This window comes from Crocodylus siamensis, chromosome 12, assembly GCF_052110815.1.
Source record: "Crocodylus siamensis isolate JL-2025a chromosome 12, ASM5211081v1, whole genome shotgun sequence".
Lineage (NCBI taxonomy): Eukaryota > Metazoa > Chordata > Crocodylia > Crocodylidae > Crocodylus > Crocodylus siamensis.
The window spans coordinates 24,142,732-24,164,981 of record NC_143406.1 but is presented as its reverse complement, the minus strand read 5'-3'; the positions used below and the strand labels follow the sequence as shown (position 1 = coordinate 24,164,981).

General features: G+C 47.0%; 1 protein-coding gene across 12 annotated transcripts in view; it reads left to right on the top strand.

The window, feature by feature from the left end:
* Positions 1 to 22,225, top strand: part of ANKS3 (ankyrin repeat and sterile alpha motif domain containing 3) — a 30,252-nt gene extending 8,027 nt beyond the window's left edge. For 7 of the 12 annotated variants that reach the window (XM_090024746.1, XM_090024743.1, XM_090024747.1 and 4 more), the window contains 17 exons: positions 87 to 205; positions 973 to 1,153; positions 1,514 to 1,712; positions 1,913 to 2,034; positions 4,045 to 4,126; positions 5,161 to 5,296; positions 5,453 to 5,611; positions 6,781 to 6,906; positions 7,712 to 7,827; positions 10,938 to 11,117; positions 11,709 to 11,833; positions 12,266 to 12,407; positions 12,996 to 13,168; positions 13,898 to 13,983; positions 14,961 to 15,044; positions 16,446 to 16,538; positions 16,950 to 19,006. In XM_090024746.1, the coding sequence (XP_089880872.1) occupies positions 984 to 1,153; positions 1,514 to 1,712; positions 1,913 to 2,034; positions 4,045 to 4,126; positions 5,161 to 5,296; positions 5,453 to 5,611; positions 6,781 to 6,906; positions 7,712 to 7,827; positions 10,938 to 11,117; positions 11,709 to 11,833; positions 12,266 to 12,407; positions 12,996 to 13,168; positions 13,898 to 13,983; positions 14,961 to 15,044; positions 16,446 to 16,528 (1,983 nt within the window). In that variant the 5' untranslated portion in view covers positions 87 to 205; positions 973 to 983 and the 3' untranslated portion in view covers positions 16,529 to 16,538; positions 16,950 to 19,006. The other 5 variants (XM_090024749.1, XM_090024748.1, XM_090024750.1 and 2 more) reach the window with 5 other exon arrangements.
* The last annotated feature ends 25 nt before the right edge of the window (positions 22,226 to 22,250 follow it).

Below are 22,250 nucleotides of genomic sequence, written 5' to 3'. Positions count from 1 at the left end.
TGGAAGAGGAAAGGAACAAAATCTCATTGACTTGAAAACTTTGTAAAAGATGGTTTCTTAACATAATTTGTCACGTTGTTTTGTAGAGTGTCCTTGACCCAAAGAGAATACTAAATTAAAAGGCTGTCTGTGGAGGTTCTTCAGCAACATTTCCTGCTTCTCAGGACAGCTTTCCTGGCCACAGAAGGCAGAGAAGGAGATTCAGGTAAGAGTAGGAATTCCAGTGGTATACTTCTGACACAGGAGCACCTCCCAAGCCAAGGGTATGCCTGACCTCTAGAGCCGAACAGGTGTCAGACTCATCTGGCTCCATGGGCTGGATGGAGGGTCACTGAGCCATCCTGCAGGCTGTACTAGGATGGACTTCTTTGTTCAGCGCCTTTAGCCCCCCGTTCAGCCTGTGCACTGCACATAGCACGTGTTGGTCCTAGAACTCACTGTGCAAGCAGCATGTGGGGTCAGCGCAGGGCGTGGCCTGGCCATAGCATACAGGCTGGACCAGCACTGCAGGCATCATGGGGTCAGTCTGGGGCAGTGCCCCAGTATCCTCTGCCCGACCCATGTGCTGCATCTGCTGCAAGGTTAACACAAACTGCGTGCAGGAATGGGCTGGCTGTGAGCAAGGCAGGCAGCACAGGTGGACAGTTCAGGGTGTGCACTTGCATGCGACAGCCTGGACCTTTGTGCTAGTTCCAGCTCCACCCAATCCACTCTACCCCCAGAACCAGTGCATGGGGCCGGTCTGGTGGGGTGTTGCATGCAGCACATGTCCTGGATGAATACCCTGTGCTGTGTACAGGGCATATGGGGCTGAGGCTGCTGCGTGGGGCTAATCCAATGACCTGTGGGCTGAATCGTATAGAATCACAGCTGGATCTGGTTCACAAGCCACATGGTTGACACCCCTGCATTACAACATTTGTAGAACATTGAAATCAGTAAACTGAGCACTGTTTTATTTTGGTCCTTCAGGACTCAGAGTGATGTCAGAACTCAGTGATGAAGCCAGTGAATCAGAGCTGCTAAGCCACAGCCTTTCCATGTGGCATGGTGTAGGTCAAATGCTCTGTCGAGAAGAATTGGATATTCCGCTGGATCTACACACAGCCTCTTCCATTGGCCAATATGAAGTGGTTCAGGAATGTATTCAGCGGTAAGGAGCTGGGGGGGCACAGCTGACTCGGATTTTATTTCTAGATGATTGTAGTATAGGGTTCTGTACTAGAACAAGGACATGTTGCTGGAAAGCTGGACAGTAGCAGCTCTGTGCTCAGTGGAGGATGACTCCTGGGACATATCTGTCCTGAGGAAATTAACCCCAAATTTCCACTGATTCAGCCACAGTGGGGTTAGAACAGGTGAGAACTTTAGTGTGGCAAACCTACCAGTACTAGTCTTGTTTTTAACTACCGTACTAGTAAAAATGATAATTCCTACAGTAGACTTGGTTGTACTACAACCCCATCTGGTCTGAACACACTTTCAGCTGACTTTTTTTTTCTCTGTTTTTTAGAGGAGATGCAGATTTGAATAAGAGAAACTGTGGTGGTTGGACCCCACTGATGTATGCCTCCTACATCGGCCATGATACAATTGTGCACCTTCTGCTGGAGGCGGGAGTGAATGTAAACATCCCAACACCAGAAGGGCAGACTCCACTCATGCTGGCTTCCAGCTGTGGCAATGAGAGCGTTGCCTATTTCCTCCTCCAGGTGGGCATTCAGTAATTACCACTGAAAACTGAAGTTGTGTTATTTAAATGTAAGAAGAGTGGACTCCATGAGCAGTTATAACAGAACTGTAAGGTCAATGCAGTGTTGTAAATTCAGGTTCCTGATGGGGGTGCAACACAGAGGGGCAACAGCTCACAGGAGCGGTGATGCAATAAAGATCATTCTCTCTTCTCTTGAAGCAAGGTGCAGAGCTGGAGATGAAGGACATTCATGGCTGGACTGCCCTTTTCCATTGCATCAGCACTGGACACCAACAGATGGTCAAATTCCTATTGGACAATGGGGCTAATACCAACTGCAGGTAAGACACTCAATAGTTCTCATCTCGGATATCTGTATAATTTAAAATTTGCACACTGTGACTTAGTTTATGAACATGTTCAACTGCAGCAGAGCAGAGGAAGAACATATGTTCCATTTCCTCTTCCTCTCTAATGCCTTAAGGAAATGAGCTTCAATGCACTGTCAATATCATCTTTGCAGTAAGTGTAATAAGCATAGTGCCACGTAAGCTGAGGAGTGGAATCTGCCTGCAATACCACATCTAAGTATGCATCAAGTGGAATTTTGCTGCTTGTTCCATTATGGGCTGATGTTTATGAAAGTAAGAGAGCATCAAAGCTTGCTCCTGACTTCATTTTACTCTGCTGCCTGCACTGATTAAGCTAGTGCTTGTGTGCAGACCCTGCAGTGTTTGGGTATTCATACTCACCATGTTGCTTTCGTGTTCTTCTGAGAATGCTCTGTTCCGGTGGTAATTTGCCTATCAAACACACTGCTTGATATGTGGAGGTTATTTCTGCTGTATTCATTAATTCCCAGTATTGCTAATTTCCAAATTGAAGACCAGATCTTCAGCTGGTATAAATCACCATTGCTTTGAAGTCATGGAGGCTAAACCTGTTCACCTGATCTGCCCTTTAATCTCTGCTAATAGTTGTACTGATTGAGAATTTATTGCAGCTGACCTTTTTTTTTTTTTTTCTTCCTAGATGAGTTTTGTTGGACTAGGAATGATGCATTTCTGAGCACAACCCCATTTCCTTGATATTTATTTTTCCTTTGAAAGATGCACTTCTTTTATATAAATGGATATTTCCAGGTTAAACTTACATATTGCAGCAAATATTTTTTGCATTTGAATGTTTTTAAATAATTGCCAGTGGCTAGACTGGTAATTACTGGAGTTTGTGGAGTTCAGAGATGGTGTAGCTTTGCCAGCAAAATCTTTCTCTGTGTACACAGTCTATAGCAGGGGATGATAAGCACAGACTCGTGTCACAAGGAGAAGAGGTTTTTTCATGCCTCTCTATACCATATCAGAGGTCACAGCGATGCAACCTGTGGAGGCCTATAATCTGGCCCGTGGTGCTGCCTGAGGTTCTCAAACCAACCCCATGTGCTACATGCAGCACACACCAACTCTAGTCCTGTATGCTGCATACAGTGGGTGGAGCTGGTCTGGTGTGTGCTGCATGCAGGGCTGGGCAGCATGTGGGGCTGGTCTGGGGCAAGCTCTATGCAGGGCCTGCATCTGGACAATCCCACTTGCCACATGCATTGGCTGGCTCTGTGCTGCCTGTAGCCCACATGCCAGTTCCAGCCCTGCGTTCTGTGTGGAGCATGCACCAGAGTGGCTCCACATTCTACATCCACCCTCAGGGCCAGATAAGTTTGATAGCCCTGTACTATACTAACAGCTATTGGTACCTGGCAGCAGGATGTAAGTGTTTAGTTAAACATTAACTCATCCTCCTCTGAGTTCTAACTGCTCTGCATACCAAAGATCAAGTGTAGCATGAAGTTCATTCTCAGCAACCAAAAATTTACACTGCTTATGTAAAAGGTACATATTAAAAATATGGATGGATTCAAACCACGAACAGCATATGGGACAGATGGGTGTGTATTGTATGTGGCTATGACTTTGCAGATGTCAGTCACCTTTCCTGCTGACTGCATTGGGGATGGACTTAACCAATATGCTTAGCTGATGGCAGAAATAGGAAGTGCCATGATGGAACATGCCAGCAACATTAAATAACACTTTTCTTGTGCAGCTTACCAAACAATACTTGGCTGCATGTGATTTTTTGGTGAAGAATTAAAGTTAATTTGCTGCTGGTTAAAAGGTCCTGGACAACAAAATCCCTTGAAGATTAGTCAAGCCAGGGTTTAGATCCTGCCTCTGTTCACTGGGGGCATTCTGATCTTCCAGCCTCTGTTGATGATGTTTGACTAACAGACTATATTACATCTTTAATTATTCCTGTCTCCAACTGCTTGTGTGCTTATTCTCTTTGTTATGCAGAGAGCCACTGTATGGATATACTCCTCTGATGGAAGCAGCTGCTTCTGGCCACGAGAGAATTGTCCAGTATCTTCTCAATCATGTAAGTCTCTGCTCAGTCCTTAGTAAATCCTAGAATGTGGGGGTTCAGGCATGCAGTAGGAGAATACAGGCTGTTGGGATGTGAATCCTTTCAAGGGGTGTCGTGTTTTGGTTGCTCCTCTGCATTATAAAGTCCTTTCTGTTTTGAGATCCCAGTCTTCTTGGAGTGGTGTTACATTATTTCCAATACTATTACTAAATAAGAAGAGAGAGATCTCAGTGTTTGTTCTAGACTGTCTAATCTAAGCAAGAATGTAATGGACTCAGTATAGCAACTTCTCTTACTATGCCTATCCCCTTCATTTGTCACTTGTCTTTCACTGTAAGCTCTTTGTGCAGGGGTGTCTTTTTCCAATGTGTTTTGTATCTTGTGCAGTCTGGAGGACCTCATTCTAGCCAAGGCTTCTGGAATCTAGAATCCTTTCCAAACTGGGCAATGATATTAATGCCATGGTATCTTGAGTTCCTGGATTATTTCAGTGACAAATCATGCAATTAAAGGAACCTTTTAATAGTATTTTTTGCTAAGACAAGCCATAACACCAGTTAGATATGATCTAGCCACTCCTGAAGATTGCTTTGGACCTGCCTGTGTGCATACTGTGCCTAATAGACATCTGCAACCTTTCTGTTAAAGCCTTTGAATATGCAGTCCACTTAACCTCTGACAGCAGTGACTTGGTCTTATGTTTAATTTGTCCAGTGTGTTAAAGAAGGATGCAGCAATGTAAATACAACTAGGAGTAAAAGTAAGCTAGTTTCCAAATGGTGGTGGCACTGATATTAGGCAAATGGGATACTTTATAGGAGGAGGAGACTTGCAGCAGGTTCTGAAATGGGAGATGCACTGGTTCATCCATGAATCTGGAGTTATTTTACAAAAGTGAGCCTGTGCATCCTGACAGATTTTTAAAAAGACAGAGACAAAGGGAGAGAGGGATTGATGGGAGAGGGAGGTTCTTTGATTCCTTTGAATTCTGCAGGTGGTGCCTCTTCAGTATGACCATGACAAGTATACATATTGCCTCCCTAAAGGGTGTGAAAGTAGATGTGAGAGATAATACTGGAACCACAGCACGTACACTGGCCATGAAGTATGGACACATGAAGATTGTGGGACTGATAGACCTTCACACAGCCCCTGTGCCCAAGGTCTTCTGCAGGGGCCCAGGTAACTGAGACAGCAAACTTCTGATGTAGGCAGCCATTGCTTACTCATGGCTCTTTTTTTCTGTTTCATTCAGTGTTTTTAATGAGACAATAGCAAATAAAACTTATTGGTGGTTAAGATTTTCCATGAAGCTAATGGTCTGTTTTTGGACTGCAGGAAAATACGAAGATCTTAGCTCATCAGATGAATCATGCTCTGTGCCACAGAGACAAAGACCTGTTCGTAAGACCAAGGGCCCTAGCATCCATGAGGGGCCCCAGGCTTTGGCTAAGATAACAGCAGTTGGAATTGGAGGGAAGAAGCAATCTCGATATGGTGAGCATTAGTCAGGAAATCTAACTCGGATGTTCTTTCCTGACCTCTTCAGGGTGCTGTGCTATCACAGTGCTGTTGTTACAGTATCAACGTTTCCATGCCCCTTCTGTTTGGACTTTCCTGTTTTACTCTCCCAGCCACAAACAAGCTGTCTGCCTGAACAAACTGCTGTCATTCAAAGGTTTGTAAATCAGTTGCCTGTAACAAACAGCCCTCAGCTGAGCCTTGGAGTCAGGAAGGATGTCAGCAAGGGTAGACGCTAATGAGTCTTTTTTTTGTTTATCTGAAAATGTTTTGTGACTGTCCTCTTGATGCTGTCTCTCAGACACTTGAGCACAGCCTCTGTCCTTCACAAGGTAAAAACTAAGAGTCAGGGAGAGATTTGCAAGCTAGTAAGAGGCAAAGATTAGTCTGGTAAGACAACAGGATTGTTGATGCAGAAATTGCTCCTGGAACAGTCGAGCAGAATCTTACAGACTGCCAGAAACATTTGCTTCTGCCATAGGAATGGTAGTGGCAAGTGTTAGGCTAGAAGGACAGATCTAATTTGAATATTAACTCCTTGGATTCACCTATTTTGATGTTCTTCTGGCTAGGAAGAAAATAGTTTAATGTTTGGTACCTCCTTTTGGCAGAGAGGTGATATTCCCATTGCAAATGTACTGACATGTCTATACTGACCCATACTGAAGTTTCAAAGGATGCTGCCAGAGTGGTGACACCAGTTGTATGTCCAATGGAAGCTCATATGGCATCTTTCCAATTTGTACATGGGTTAAGGGAGGATCTTCAGTAACTCTACTTTCAGGAGCAGAAATTTTAACCCAGAAAGTCTAGTGGTAGAGAAGAGAAAGTACTTCAGGCTCACTTTGCCAAAGGTGTGTATACTGCAGGGCTAGTTACCATGCGAGACTGTGATATAGTCAGAGCAGCTAGCACTGATTAGATGTACATGTGCAGCTGTTCTCAGATGGAAGTAGCTGGCTTCCCTGTTCCTGATAACTCCGGGAACTGTTCAGAGGAGAATAGAATTTACCATTTAAAATGTAGTTTCCTTCCTTAATGATTAAGTTGGACATTTGCTGGCAGCCTCATTCATTGTGTGAATATCTGTCTGGTAGAGCTGCACTCTCACCCCTTTGCTGTTCAACTCTATCTCTTGCACACAGAACAGGTCCCTCTTCAGGGCTATGTTACATTTAATGATGATGGCAGCTTTGAGGGAGAGGCTCTCCGGTACCGGGATGTCACCTCTCCAATCAATGAACAGGACGTGGAGAGCAGTAGCAGCAGGGGTATGTCACTGTCTCAGAGGAGGGTATGAATCCATAGGTGATTTAAGTTTGAGAATGGACCAAATATAAGTTTGAATATTTCCTTTGCAGTCTCCCCTGGTTTTAGGAAGGCATCTTTCCCCTACCTTCTCCCATATCTGCATCTTGAATAATAGTCCCTTGTGTAGGCATCCTGAGCTGGCATAGCATTGGCTCCCCCCTGCCCTCTCAGAGGAGAGTGAATTGCCTCAGCCTGGGGGTTGTACTAGATGACCCCAGAAGGTCCCTTCCAGCCCTGCTTCCCTGATTTTTATGATGAGAGTGAGTTGCCTACTGGAAGGAGCCAGGAAGAAAAGCGTGATTAAAGAGCTAACTCTCGGCTTATGGCAGGGAGGGAAATGTTCCCTCTTGGTGGGAAATGTTTGTTGTCTTCATGTTCTGACCTCATGCCATGACTTGAGAGTAACCACTCCTGGATGTTAGACACAAAAGACCACACCTGATGGCAAAAAGCCAAGCACCAAGAACAGCTGTGACATGGGTGCAGTGGCAAATTCCAGCTGCTGCCATAGCACTGGTGCAACTGTGCAGCTGCAGTAGTTGTTTCCATTCCCCCTCCCCTTCCCTCCCCACCAAGTTGGTACTAGGGTGGCTGCCCTGGTCATCATACCCTACTACTTAATTAATGCATCATGCTACTGCTTAATTAATGCAGTCAGTGTCACTAAGATGAGGTGATACCTCTTCAACTCACTGCAGATGGTAAGGGCTGTGGTGGGATGAGGAGAGAAAGTAAAACTCTTTGTTCTGTCCTTTTCCTTTCCAGAAGAAAACATGTTCTCCACAAGAAACTTGACAACAGTCAGAAGCAGCAGCAGCAGCAGTGAATGTCTAGCCAAAACCCTTGGGATGAGCAGTGAAGGGTCGCTGGAGAGCAATGAGGTGAGGCTTTTGTCTAGTCTCATCTTGCCCTGCATTTTACCTCACGTTGGTCACTGTTGTAGGCAGAACATGAATCGGGCACTGCAACCTCTCACCCCTGCCAGGGCTGTATATCTGCCATGAAACTAGTTCCTGAGGATAGAGATGTTGCAGGGCAGCAGGGTGAAAAGAAAGCTTATAAACCTGCTTAAATATAATAGGAAAGGGCAAGTCATTTTGTTCAATCCTGATCCAGCTGTCTGTCAAATGCCTGAGCCGCTTCCTTGTACCTTTATATCTTGATAGGCAGGAACTCTCCAACTGCGACACTTTCCTTTCATCCCAGCTCTTGTGCTTCCTCTGGAACCAACTTCCAAGGAAAGTGGTGCTGGTTTCTATCTTGGGGGTCTTTAAGAGGAGGCTTGATGATTACCTAGCTGGGGTCATTTGAGCCCAGTTTTCTCTCCTGCCGAGGGCAGGGGGTCGGACTAGAAGATCTGCAAGGTCCTTTTGACCCTACATCTATGAATCTACATATAGACACCTAGTGGTGTCTCTCAAATGACTGAGCAGCTTTATAAAAAGGAAAGAGAATGATTTAGGGTAAGATTTTTTTCAAGAGCATTTAAGTCCTGTTTTGTTTATTGGGGGGGTGGGGGTTGGTGAGATTTGTGCTTCAAAATTGTGTCGGCATTTCTGGTAACTTTTATCTCAGACAAATGGAAAGTTCTGGGAGCTCTGTAAATGATAGAAGTAATTGTGGGAATACTTTGGTTTGCACAGGTTTAGACTTTCCCCATCAGCCCACCTGTGTATGTGCCCTGACCTGGCCTATAACCCACCTGGTGTGTACCACAGGAAATTCACTAAAGGTGCTGCTGCCTCACTGACAACTGTTTGTAAATCCCAGGAGAACTTGGGGGTGGGGTCAGAGGTGAGAGCAGAACCTTCACTTATCTCAATAAGAGTGAAATGAGCAACTGCAACCAGCAAGTCTAATTCCATTCCTTGTGATTCTTTGCGTTGGACCTATTGAGCATCTGAAGGGCAATGATTTTGAGTGCTAAACAGCGGAATTTCATAAACAGCCACTTGTGCAGCACAAACATGTCTCCTTTAAATTATGGAATGAATGGAGAAAGGGAAACCAGTTCTTGTGACTCGTTTGATGTTGGATCTCGTTAAATCTTGCCAGACTCACCCCAATCAAGCTACTTTCATAGTGAATGTTATCACCAGCATTGAAGTCCCAAGCACTCGTTTCTTGGTCCCTGCAATGGAGAGGCTGTAGAAGTGAGTGACAGTCTCTTCCTCCTCTTTGGAGAAGATTGAGATTCAGTTTGGCTAGTTTGATTTTTTTTTTTTTTTTTTTTTTTTTTTGGGGGGGGGGGACTTTCTTGGGGCCTCATACAAATAGTATTTTTGTCCAAAAATAAGTACTTGTCATGATTGTTTAGCCTTCCCAGGAAATAAAAGCTCTGTGATGCATGCTGGCAGGCTAGTTTGTTCTTTCCAGTCAACCTCCCCTCCCTTCACTGCTGGGCTTTAACTGGTAGTATCTGACCCATGTCTTTGTGAGCACTAAAATTCAGTATAACTTTAAAAATCTTTCCCCAAGTACCATGCTCTGATCAGACACAGGCAAGCCAGAAGGGAAGTCTCCCATATCAAATTCTGATAACTGTGTAATGATAAGTATTGATGGAATTTGGAAAGGTGACACAAGACAGAACATCAGTTGGAATTAAGGGAGCAGAATGACAACATTACTTTGGGGTACAGCTGGTTTGTGTAAGATGATGAATGATGAGACCAAAGGCAGTTGTCCAGGAGTTTGAGTGCCCGTTACATTTTTAAAGCTAGGTTCTAAATCTCTTGTAGTTTCATAGTTGGTAGGGTCAGAAGGCACCTGAGCAGGTCATCAAGTCTGACCCCCTGCCATGGCCAGGAAAGGATGCTGGGGTCAAACGACCCCAGCAAGGTATCTATCTAGCCTCCTTTTAAAGACCCCCAGGGTAGAAACAAGCACCACTTCCCTTGGAAGTTGGTTCCAGATCCTAGCCGCCCTGACTGTGAAGTAGCGTCTCCTGATATCTAGCCTGAATCTACTCTCTGTCAACTTATGGCCATTTTTCCTTGTTGCTCCCAGTAGTGCTGACAAGATGGGAGCTCCCCAGCCTGTAGATATGCTGCTGGTTCTTCCTCCCTAGGTGCAGTACCTTGCACTTGTCAGTATTGAATCCCATCCTGTTCTCATCCCACCCCTGTAACCTGTCCATATCTAGTTGCAGCCTGTCCCTCTCCTCTAGCGTTCCCACTTCTCCCCACATCTTAGTGTCATCCGCAAATTTGAACAAGGTGCTTTTCACCCCCTTGTCCAAGTCACTGATGAAGATGTTGAACAGTGCAGGCCCAAGGATCGAGCCCTGGGGGACCCCACTGCCCACATCCCTCCAGGTCGAAAATGACCCATCCACCACCACTCTCTGGGTGTGGCCTTCCAGCCAATTGGCGACCCATCTGACTGTGTAGGCATCGACACTACAATCTCCTAATTTTTTAATGAGAATGGGGTGAGAGACAGTAGTGGGGGACAGATTGTAGGCATGTGCTGCATGAGTATAATATAGTTGGGCACCAGAGGGGCTCCTTAGTTCTCAGATCTGCTTCCCCATCCCTTTGCTGGTCAAAGGATTTGACATTTCTTTGGGGTTCAGTATGTGGTGTCTGATTTCATTTGCAAGCCAAAAAAGGGACATCCCACTTTGGAGCAGTCAATGCAGCCTTCTCAGCTACCATCCCAAGACTGGAGTCGTCCTAGGCTCCGGTTTTCCTATCGCTAACCCTTGCTAACAAGAAATTTGGTCTTTACTAATCATGTATTTTGGATTTTTTCTGCCTTGGTGAAAGTTGCATGGTATGGACCATGTTAATGTGAATAAGACCAAGTATCATGTTTCTACCCAAATCCCTTGACAGACCCTGCCTGAAGTCAGACAATAAGATGGAAGTGCAGCCCTGGACATTCTTATGTACTACTTCACTCCCTAGGGATACAGTCCCCTATAGTATTCAAGATAATTCTATACATTGATCCTTTGCCATTCAGTTTGCTGCTTGTGTTTTGACAGGACTCTGACCATGCCAAAAAGCTCTCCAGTAGGAAGCAAGCAAAAAGCTACACAAAGGTCAAGACCCGTTACAGCAGCAGTGACAGCCAGTGGTCGCACAGCCCTGGGAAAGCCGGAGCATCTAGTCAGCAATGCATGGCCCATAACCTTCCAGAGCCTCCTGCCTACACAGGGCCCCAGGTAACAGCCACAGGGGGAGCAGAATCTCCCTGCTGCAATGGGGCAAGAATGCATGTGCCACTTATAAAGGTAGCTCTGTCCCACAATTCCAGACTAGCCACCCAGATGGTGCTTGTTGCTGAACTTGCTAGTTTCAGTGCACTTAAAACAAAGTAGCTATTTTTACATAGAAGGGCTTAGTGTATTGCTCTCCATGATCACTGTGGGTTCCAGAGCTGCTAACCACAGTTCCAGTTCTTCCAGCCTTTTTTTCTGGCCCCTACTATTCTCACAATTTCAATGCACCTACTAGATCTAGTGTTAATAATAAACCATTCATGTCTGACACAACTCCATCTGCCTAATGATGTTGTAGTGGCAGATTGAGGAATATACTCTTTAGTGAGCAGAAAGATGTGTCTGCATGTGGTGCCATTCTTTTCCATTCAACTCTGCACAGTGCTGAAGAAGCTGTGAAAGTGAACACGGCCTAATAAAGTGAGGGAGCAGCAGGTGTTTGTCCTGGACAGTAGCTGTTTGCCTCTTGTGCTGAGGAGTTAGGGTTCCTGTTCTCCATAGGCCTGCTAACCTGTTTGCTTTGGCTGGCTGCAGGATTTGGCAACATTTCTGGAGCAGATCGGGTGCCTGAAGTACCTCCAGGTGTTTGAAGAACAGGATGTTGACCTCCGCATCTTTCTGACCCTTACAGAGAGTGATCTGAAGGAAATAGGCATCACGTAAGTCTATGTGGTGTAATCCCCTCCATGGCACTGACACATGGGTGAGTCAGGAGAGTTTAGCTGCTGAGTTTGCTTTCCAACCTCTCTCTTCCCATCCAGTATTTTGCTAGTGTCCTTCAGTTTCTTGCCCTTCGCCACCATGCTGTTCTAACCTGGTACTCTTTGCACTGCTACCAATGCAATTTAATTCTGACCTTCAGGAAACCTTGGCCTTCTAGCCTTGTGCCCTTGCACAATTCAAGTGATGGCCCTGTCAGTCTGTAACAGTCTTGTTCAGAGGTGCCCAAATTACTGAATATTGTTAGATTTTTGCTGCCTCTAAATGGCCATTCATGGGTGTTTTGATGGTCCTGAGCAATAAAGACAGGAGCTTCTGAAGCCAGGTCCTTGACAATTATTGCTATTAAGTGATTGTTGCTGTCTCTCCAGTCTGTTTGGACCCAAGAGAAAGATGACATCTGCCATTGCTCGATGGCATAGCAGTGCCCGGCCACCCAGTGATGCCCTAGAATTAGCATATGCAGATCGGCTTGAGGCTGAAATGCAGGAGCTGGCCATTCAGTTGCATAAGGTAAGAACCGTGGCTCTAGGCTCACAGGGCAGAGAAACTGTCTGTGGGCCAGCTTCCAGTTCTAATACTGGCTCAGAAGCTTGTTTCAGACAGTTGAAGTGAACAGTAAAATAATTTGTGATGCCTCTTCAAGGCAGGTAGTTTTGGGGGAAGGAGCTGAGTGTTTCCAGTGTCTGGTCCAGGGGCAAAAAATGTCACATAAGCTTTGATGCTGATTCTGCACATCTTTAACCTTTTTTTTTCAGTGCTGGTGGGGATGCTGATCATTCTTCCTGATTATTGTCCACTTATGCTAAGGTTGGGGCACTCACTTTTGCAGAAAGTCTGTTCCAAGTGGAATCATGAAAAGCAGGGCTGGCCTTGCTTTTGAGTGACCACAGGTTAAGGTGTATGGGGAAACTTGTCTGGTTTCCTTCTCACTAGTAACTGGGCTTCTGGTGAGCTAGAGATGTTTGCCAGGGTCCTATGTGGCTCCATATACCACTAAAACAGAAAGCTCCACTGGTATCTCAGTGGAAGTCGAGTGTCTGTTTTCAGTGTACAACATTCCTGTTTCGGTCCCTCTTCTCCCACTCTCTTCTGCTATAGAGATGTGAAGAGGTGGAAATGATGAAGGGACAGGTGTCCCAGGAGCAGGAGTTGCGCGCTGTGGTCGAGAGCTGTTTGATGGAGCGAGATGTGGCCTGGAATGATGTCCAGCTTCAGGTGCAAGAGGCACAAGCCATAACAAGAGATGCTGGAGTCTTACTAGGGCAGATCAAGTAAGTAGTTCCAAGGGAAATGAAGAAGGGGCCTACCCCAGGGAGGCCATCCCAATGTTTCCATCCACAAACAAGATCATCAGTCCAGTAGTTGGTGTTGACATTGGTCTTGCCATTTTAGTTCACCTTCCAATGAGAGGAACAGGAGCAGGGAAGTTTGCTTTACCCATAATCAGGAGGGCTGAAAACTTGCTCTGTTTTTTAAAGCAAAAGCTGTCCAAGGGCCTGTCCACACACAGAAGGTTGCACTAGTTTAAGTGAAAGGGTTTGAACACCAAACCATTGTAGCTTTGTATGTAGGTGCTGAGTCTAAACCTGCTGAGTCCTGGCTTAGCTTTACATCTGTGTTACAAAGGTGCCACACTCGTGTGTGGATCAGGCTCAGGTATCATGCAGACTTTGATAGCCCCTAGCTTAGGCCTTCTCCTGCTCATCCCTGCCCCTCCTCCTCTTCTTCCCCTGTAGCTCCTCTGTGGATGGGGCAAAGATAGCTGGGGAGATGGACGAAAATCTCAGGCACATCTTCTGCAGCCTGGGAAGGAACGAAGAGCAGTTTGTAACCCTGTGAGTTGCCAAACTGAAGAAACGTTTCCTCTCAGTTAATTGTGATCCCTTGGCAACCCGAGCAGGTATTTACAGGGCATAGTAGTGGCTTCTGGGCCATGCTGGCATGGTGTTTTCTAGGAGTGCCCATGTGCCTCGCTAACAGGGTTTTGTCCCATTTGGCAGAACCTGTCAGACTGAGCTGTCCTCCCGGCTGAATCAAGAACATGTGGCTAGCAGGAGGCCGGAGACAAAGGCAGAGCTGAGAATGGGTGAGTGCAGAAGGCTCGAGTGAGAGGAGCAGAACCATGTGCTGCACTGGCTCTGTATAGTCACAGGGGTAGATGAAAAAGTTAGCAAGCACAAAAACAGACTAAGCAAAAAATACAGATACTGGAGTAAGTACAAGAGGTGCCTTAAAAAAGGTGCCTTTTTAGAACTGAAAGTGCAACTAGTGATTGTCTCTCAAATGGCTGAACAGCTTTATAAACAGGAAAGAGTGATTTAGGGTAAGATTCTTTCTAGAGCATTTAGGTCCTGTTGATTTTTTTTGGTGAGATTTTGCTTTTAGATTGTCTAAGATAAACGTTCCCAGAAACACCTACACGAGTGGAAAGTGTTGGGAGCCCTTTAAATGTCTGTATTGATGGAAGTATTTGTGAGAATACTTTTGTTCAGGTTTAGACTTTCCCCATCAGCCCACCTGTGTAGGCATCCTGACCTGGCATAGCATTAGCCCACCTGGTGTGTACCACAGGAAATTCACTAAAGGTGCTGCTGCCTCACTGACAACTGTTTGTAAATCCCAGGAGAACTTGGGTGGGGTCAGAGATGAGAGCAGGACCTTCACTTCTTATCTCAACAGGAGTGAAATGAGCAACTGCAACCAGCAAATCTAATTCCATTCCCTTGTGATTTTTTTGTGTTGGACCTATTGAGCATCTCAAGGGCAATGATTTTGAGCACTAAATAGTGGAATTTCATAAACAGCCACTCGTGCAGCACAAACATTCCTTTAAATTATGGAATGAATGGAGAAAGGGAAACCAATTCTTGTTATGTGTGGACTTAAGTAACTTGTTTGATGCTGGATCTCATTAAATCTTGCCAGACCCACCCAAATCGAGCTGCTTTCATGGTGAATGCTGTCAGCAGCATTGAAGTCCAAGCCCTCATTTTTTTGGGCCATGCAATGCAGAGGCTGTAGAAGTGAGTACAAGTCTCTCTGCCCTTTATCTGTCTCTCCCAGGTCTTGAAGAATGGCCAGCTTCCTTGAAATCCTTGAGCCTGCCTGAGCTGTCAGTTCTCCTGGAGGAGTGTGTGGGAGAAATGGGTAAGATGGATGGCAGTCTTGGGGCTCTTGCTGGGGACCTGTGGCATGTCTGCTGCTTTGGGAAAAAGACCTTCTTGGGTAAAGCTCTTGCAGCCTGACCTGTATTGGGGTGTAAGCCTGTTCCCCTTTACAATCCAGATGGGACTCTTCACACTCTTGGTGCTGGTGTGGGTGTCTTTTTGTATATTTTTCACTGCTGCCACAGCAAACCACACTGCACCTGTTTGAGAGCAGACCTTGGACAGCTCCTCTCTTTGGGTATCCCATCTCCATTCTTATATTCCCCCCTCCCCAAGTCTTGTGTTGCAGAAGCCTCAATCTAGCCAGTGAGGCCCCCCTGGGGGCTCCCTTCAGAGCTTATGGGAGCCACCATCATACTCACCACAGGCAACATGCTGCTGCACTCTGCCTTGCCCTGGCTGTGAGCTTATTGCCTACACAGTGCCACCCTGCAGCAACCTCTTTGAAACAGAGTTCTGGCGCTTCCCCCTCTCCTACTGGTCCCAGATGCACTATTCTTCCCAGGGCACAGGTCCTCTTCCCTGCTCCCTCAGCCCAAGCCCTTGCCATCAGTGCCAGTAGTTTTTCTGTGCAGTGATGGGGCTGCTTTGCTCCTTCTGTTCTTCTTCATCTTTTGTCTCTGTAGAACGTGGCTTTGTTCTACAGAGAACACTTCTCTCATTGTCCCCAAGCAGGATGTCAGGTGCTAGGAATGCAGCAACAATGCCAGCTACCACTCTGTGTGCAGCAAGCCTCCCTTTCTGCCAGGGGGAGTACTGGTTAGGACCTTAAGATTATCCCCAACTCTTCTCAAACAAGCCCTAGGGCAATTTTTCTGGCACTGGGAGGGGGGGAAGACTCCTGTCTTATGCAGAATGCCATCTGTAAGCTGTCCCCCATCCAGTGGTGCCAGAGCAGCCTGGGGCTGCGTGGCATTTGAATCCATGGCTTTCTGGCTCCAATGCATGCCAACAAGCTACTAGAGACTTTTTGCACATCGGCCGTAATTACTCTCAACGGCTGTCCTTAGAGCCTCTTAGAGCCAGGCAACTCAGGGTGGTTCTGTGGCTCCCGTGTCACCTTGTGAGACAAGGGTAGCTTTTTCCCATGTAGCCAGAGAAGCTGGCTGGGACATAGTCTGCTTTTTCCCTGCTCTGTCCCCTGCTAATATGGCTGTGCTGGAGAAGACTGTTCTTCCTAATTGCGCTCATTTTCTCCTGTACAGCAAACCATGCAGCTGCCTCTCGAGGGTCCCTGTACTGTTCTCCTAACTGGAAGGCAGAAGAAACAGAGGGAGGGCTGGGTTAGAGAGACCTGGGAATAGTGGCGTGACTCCACATCTTCCTTGACTTGCGTAGTCTGGTGTGGTAGGTAATGGTGGGTTTTCTCTTTGGTCCATAGGGAAAGCTCTAGAGTCTGTGACTCAAAATCTTACCAGGCTTCAGGACCAGGGGCAGGACAAGCAGAACTGGCCAGAACCCTAACAGAAGAATGGTGAGTGGGGCAAGGGGCTGGGATCAATGTCAGTGTCCATCAAATGCTGCTTTCTCCCTTTACTTTCCTTTCTGTAGCTCTGCCTACATGCTTCTATCCAGATCTGAAAACCTTGAGGGTCACTGCAGTCAGCTTGAGCCTTTCAATAGGCCCCTTAAAGTTCCTCACATGAACTGCTGTAAGCCCCTGTTCTCAGCTCCCATTCCTCTGCTCCTAGTGAAGGGTTAATTTTCGAATCTGCTCTCCCTGGTTGGGGCCTTCATAGATTCATAGATGCTAGGTTCAGGAGGGACCTCAATAGATCAAGTCTGACCCCCTGCTTAGGTAGGAAGGAGTGCTGGGCTCAGATGACCCCAGCCAGATGTCTGTTCAGCCTTCTTTGTGAACAATGTCTGTCTCCTTCCCCTGTAGGAGTTCTGACGTCGGGTGACTGTTCCACCCGGAAGCTGAGTGAGTCTGGGAGAATGAGCATGAGGGCTGGTTCGACAGTACAGCTCCTTTTCCTCTCTGAGAGCACAGAGGGAAGTTGAGGCAGCAGGTGCCTGGAGGATGGTGTTTGATCAGCTGGGAACATGCTTCAGAGAGCAAGAGACAGCAGAGAAGAGGAGTCATGTGAGCAAGCAACCCCATGGTCCCAAAACAGTTGCTTTCCTCATGCCAAGAGTTAGTGCATTAGCTGAAACTTTGAGAATGGAGAAGTCAGTCTCCCTCTGGCCTCTCCTGGAGACCCTACCTACTTTGCCATTTAAGGTCATGTGATTTTTTGAACAGCTAACTATAGTCAACCAGCCAGATTATCCCACCTTCCCCACACTTCTCTGAACCTTTGTAATGCTTCCCTCTGCTGTGTGGTATCTGCCAGGAGCTGTCCCAAGAAATGTACCTAGTGCAGCAGTGGAGACTGCACCAGTGTTGGCTAATAGGTGCAGCCCTAGAGATTGAAGGAGCCAGAGCTTCTCAGGCCATTTCAAGAGTTTGGCCTGCTCGTTGAGGCTTGTACAACCTGAAGCAAAAGCCTTTGTCTCTGCCCAGTTATCTTAAGGAGTAGGATCCAGTAGCCCATACTCTGTGCTGTGCAGCTCTATTCTCTTAAGAGCTGCTTCTTCCATCAGACTGCTGTGACTAAACTATTAGGCTTCTGCCTCCATGGATGTCAGTTTGATTTATCTTCATCCTGCTAGGCCCATGCACTCCCTCCTTCCCTATAAAGAGCTTCCAAGCTGTAGGGGTGCCCTCCAGGCGGTGGGGCCTGACATCTGCCCTTGCTTTTTCTCTCAAGCTTAAAACAGCCCAGGTGACTCCTGGGTTAACCCTTCAAGAGGGCAGCTGTGAGAGGTGCGTCCATGCTCCCTGCCATGCTGAGTCAGCCTACTCCCAGAGGTTTCGGAAGCAAACAGCTTCCCCTGCTGCTATAACATATACCCCTTGAAAGTGCTCCCAACACATGAGTTAGAAACATGGCAAGGAGGTGGCATCTACTGCTCTTGCCTGCTGTGAATTCAGGCCTGCCCTCTATGCACTTGTGTGTGACAGGTGCTTGGTCATATTGAGCATTGGGAGCAGGGATCTCAGCCTTGCACCGGGCACTGTAAAATGTCCCTCTCAGTCATATTCTCACAACCCATCACTTTCAGTGCTGGCCTTAGCTAAGGCTGTTTTCTGAGTCCTCACTCTCTCCTCTAACATCAAGAGTATCCATCTTGAAGGTTCCCTTCCCCACATTATAAAATCTCCTCTTCCTTCCTGTGAGAACTAAGAACTTGATTTCACACCTGCCTCAGCTTTGGGCTCCTGTTCTTGTTCCAGGGGCTGCGAGGTGCAGTGGAAAGCAGCTGCATCTCTATGCTGTGCTCTCATTCAGGCTGGAAATGGGGTAGATAGGCTCTGCGATTCACGAGCACAGAAGTGAGAAGATGCAAAATAGGGCTGTCTGAAGAGCTGAGCAAAAGAAACTTCTTCCTAGTCTGCAGCTCTGAAAATGCTGCAAGCCTTCAAGCACTTCCCTGCAGTATGCCTTTTGATGCTGGGGATCTCTCTGGAAGGGGCTTTCTTCATTATCTGTCCTTGCATCCCAGAAGCTGGGACTTCTCAGAGAGCAAGTGGGAACTCCATTAGCAGATGCTACAGAAGGAGACTGCCTGCACTAGGTACTTGGCCCAACCGCCAACACCCACATGCTGCTCTGTTCCTTGGAGTTGTCTGGCCCCCTGCTTGTCTGTAGCTAGAGCTGCTGTAGTTGCCAGTTGCTCCAGGAGCTGGTCCCCGCCTGTATGCAGGCTCACAGGGCTCAGTGTGACTTGTTTCTACAAGGTGACTTCCAATACTGTGCAGCGATTTGTGCCTTGACTTTGTGTGCATTGCCAAGCCCCTGGCAAAAGACCATAGCCCTACTGCAGGGAGCTTACAATGCAGTGGTTGTTCTTAACTGATAAAAGGGAAGGATGCTGGATTTTTTTTTTTTTTTTTTTTCTTTTACAGTGGATCTTGACTACAAACACCAAAGTGCAAACTCTGACCCCATCCTTTGGGCTGGGACCACCCTCCAGTCAGCTGTCTGTTACCATAGAGAGTGGGCCATTCCAGTTGAGTGCAACACTACTCTGCATGCAGTGGAGGCAGCACCTAGATCAATTTGTCCCACAAAATCCGTTTGGTTGGGTGTCTCTGCACCTTCCTGACTCCTGTGGCTGAATGGAGGTGGTTCCCAAGGTGGCTCGTGACTGTCACCAGTATACTCAGGGGGTGGCACTTCTGTGTACTTCTGTTTTACTTTGAAACTTGAGACCAAAACTGTTGTGTGTTTTGCAAATGAATCAATGATTTGAATCTGTTGGTGCTCACTTGGCCAAGTCTGCAGGGTCAGCAGAGTGATGGGTGGGGGCAGGTTTTCCTGCCATGGCTCAGAGCAGAGTTCCAGGAGTTGGCAGCACTGTTTTACTCTCCCTTTTAGTGTCTCTGATTCCAGTGTCTGTGGATAGGGATCTCACTGAAACGGAGCCTGTGAACCCTTCAAAAGAAGGTAAAGTCTCTGAGAGAGAAAGGAGAGCTTGGCTAGAGTGGGACACTTGGCTACACTGGTAACACTTTGAGCCTGGCTGCTTGTTCCTCCAGCTCAGCTCTTGCAGGAAGGGTGGGGAGGCGGTGTAAAACTAGTTTTAAGATACCACTTGAGTTTAATCTATTACACACTAATTAGGAACCTCTGTGATCCCTGGCATAGTGCAGAATCTGCTGTAACTTGCCATTGAAGCTTAGCTATTTTAAACTACATCCCTGCCTGCAGCAGCAGCATAGGTCTAGAATGGAAAGGTTGCTCAGGACTCATCTCATTCACTATAAACCTGTGCCTCCTTTGGGGTCTTCCCTCATTTTGGTACAAAGGTGGGTGGGTTTGCATGCTGGTTGCCCATTAAGTTCCATAAGTCTGTCTGCATGAGACTACACTTGCTGCACTGGGTCAGTTTGTTCATGGGGATGAGGGGGACGAGCCCTTAAGCAGAGCTCTCTAACAGAACCTAATGCCGCAAAGTTCTCTCTGCATCAGGCAGTAAAGATGGGCTAGGCCTGCCCTGCACAGGCAAAGGAATTGGTTATCTTAAGTTGCTAAACAAAATGCTTATTTAGAAATAAGCTGCTTCTGGCCCCCTGCCTGTGGGCCCTTCTGGAGCATGGAGAATCCCTACAGCTGTATTTGGAGCTGGGCATTCTTTCTCCCTTAGTAAGAATTAATTATATCAGGCCTCTGACAGCCCCTGCAGAGATACACGTACACTCAAATGGGCAGCCTGGTGCAGACATGGTGCTGTGAAAAGATGCTAGTGACCTGACCTGGGGTCTCATTCTGACCTCATGATGCAATGAATTTCACAAGCCCCTTGACCAACCTTTCCTATTTCATCCCCGCAGACATTAGCTTTGGCTTGCTCAGGCCCCATTTCTAATGTTGTCCCCTGGCAGTGAAGGTGGCAGGACTTGAGTCTCTTTCTGAACAGAACCAAAGCTCTTTGTGTACCTGTTCCCTTGTGAAGGAAGTGGTTCAATGGCTCTGGGGTTTTCTTCCTGGCCTCAAAAGGCACAAGTTTCCCTGTGTCCTAGTCTAGTGCTCTGCTATTGGCCAGCACTGCTGAAGTGACCTTTGTGTCAGCTCAGATACCATTCTGCTGTGCCCTTTGACCTTTGCAGCGGTCTGCTAGGAATGGAGGCAGCACTGAGTTGTGTGGTGGGAACCTGTCTACTGCAGTTTTACAGCAGACCTAATTGAAATACAAAAAGAGCCAGTGAAGCACTTGTGGAGTGTAGGGTCTCTGCATTAGGCTGAGGCATATTAATCACCCCTAGTTCAGGTTGGGTTTCCACCTGCTGGCAGCTCTCTAAAGAGTAAGTGCAGCACAGGGGGTTGTGATGCCAACCTGAGCCTGAGGAGCGAGGCTTCAACTCCCAGCTCCTTGCTCCAGGCCTGTTCTGGGCTGAGGCTGGGGTCTGAGCACAGGTCCATGCCCTGCAGCTAATGCTTTCCTTTCCTCCTTGCCCAGCTGACAGTCCCTGGCAGAGTAGAGCAGCACAGTTGCTAAAAAATTAAACAGTTATTTACATGTGCAAAGACACTGAATGTGCAAAGTGCTGGCCCCTGGATCACCAGTTCTGTAGCTAACAAAAGGTCATGCACAACTGACCAGCTGGCCTCCAACCTGGATGCAGCCACACCCAAGGAGGTCTGGGACAGGTCCTTCCCATCCTGTGCAGCATCACCCCTTGTTGTGCTCCAGAGCAACTATTGGTATAATCCTCCCTGTACATCATGTTGTGTCCCTCCAGAGATGTGTGGGGTTCAGACTTCATGTGCAACCAGAGCATTATTGGTATAGAAAGCATGCCCAGCTGGTGGCTCTTGAGTGATCTGGGTAGAGCTGCTGGTGTTCAGATTCTGATGTCCAAGGGTCCACATTGTAGAAAGCTCCTATTGCCTGCTTTGCTAACCTTGAGGACTAGCTAGGTTTCCCTATGGCTTTTGGTACGATTCTCCTGATTGGGACATACTGCCTTGGTCCTCAGCTTCCAAGCTTAGTCCTTAGGTAAGCTTGTGTCAAAGGGGCTGGGCCCAGGCTTTCCAGGGAGCACCTCTTGGCACTTTGACTGAGTGCACTACAGCTGCTAATACTTTGACATCATGCTGGCAGAAGAACACTGTGAACACCCAAGTCCTTGCCCAGTCAGGTCTGTGATCTCTGCACTCACTGTATCAGTGGCAGTGGAGTGACAGAGCTGCCATTCCCAGCTACCATGATCCCTGCATGTTTCTCCTGCAGGTATCCAGAGGTATGCAGATGAAGGGAAACTTTTTTTGGATGCAGTTCTGACTGATGCAGGTTCCATCCTGTGGAGGTAGAGATCAGGTACTGTACCATCAGGTTACTAGGGGTTGGGGGACTGTCCACTAAGGCTGTGCGAAATTTTGCTGGCAGTTTCGTTTCAATGCTGTTTTGACTCATTTTGAGCTCAAAACAGCAAAATTGAAAAGAAATGAAGAGCTTCAAAACAGCCTCAAAATGAAATGAGGCAAGTCGAAACATTTAAAAAATTTAGAAATGTTTAGAGTTTCGAAGCTCAAGCTGGGCTTGCCTGCAGGGAAACAAAGTAAAATAAGGAGAGGGAGAGGGAAGGAGTGTGCTCTCATTATTGATTCTGTAGCTAGCCAGTGACTGTCATCCTTTC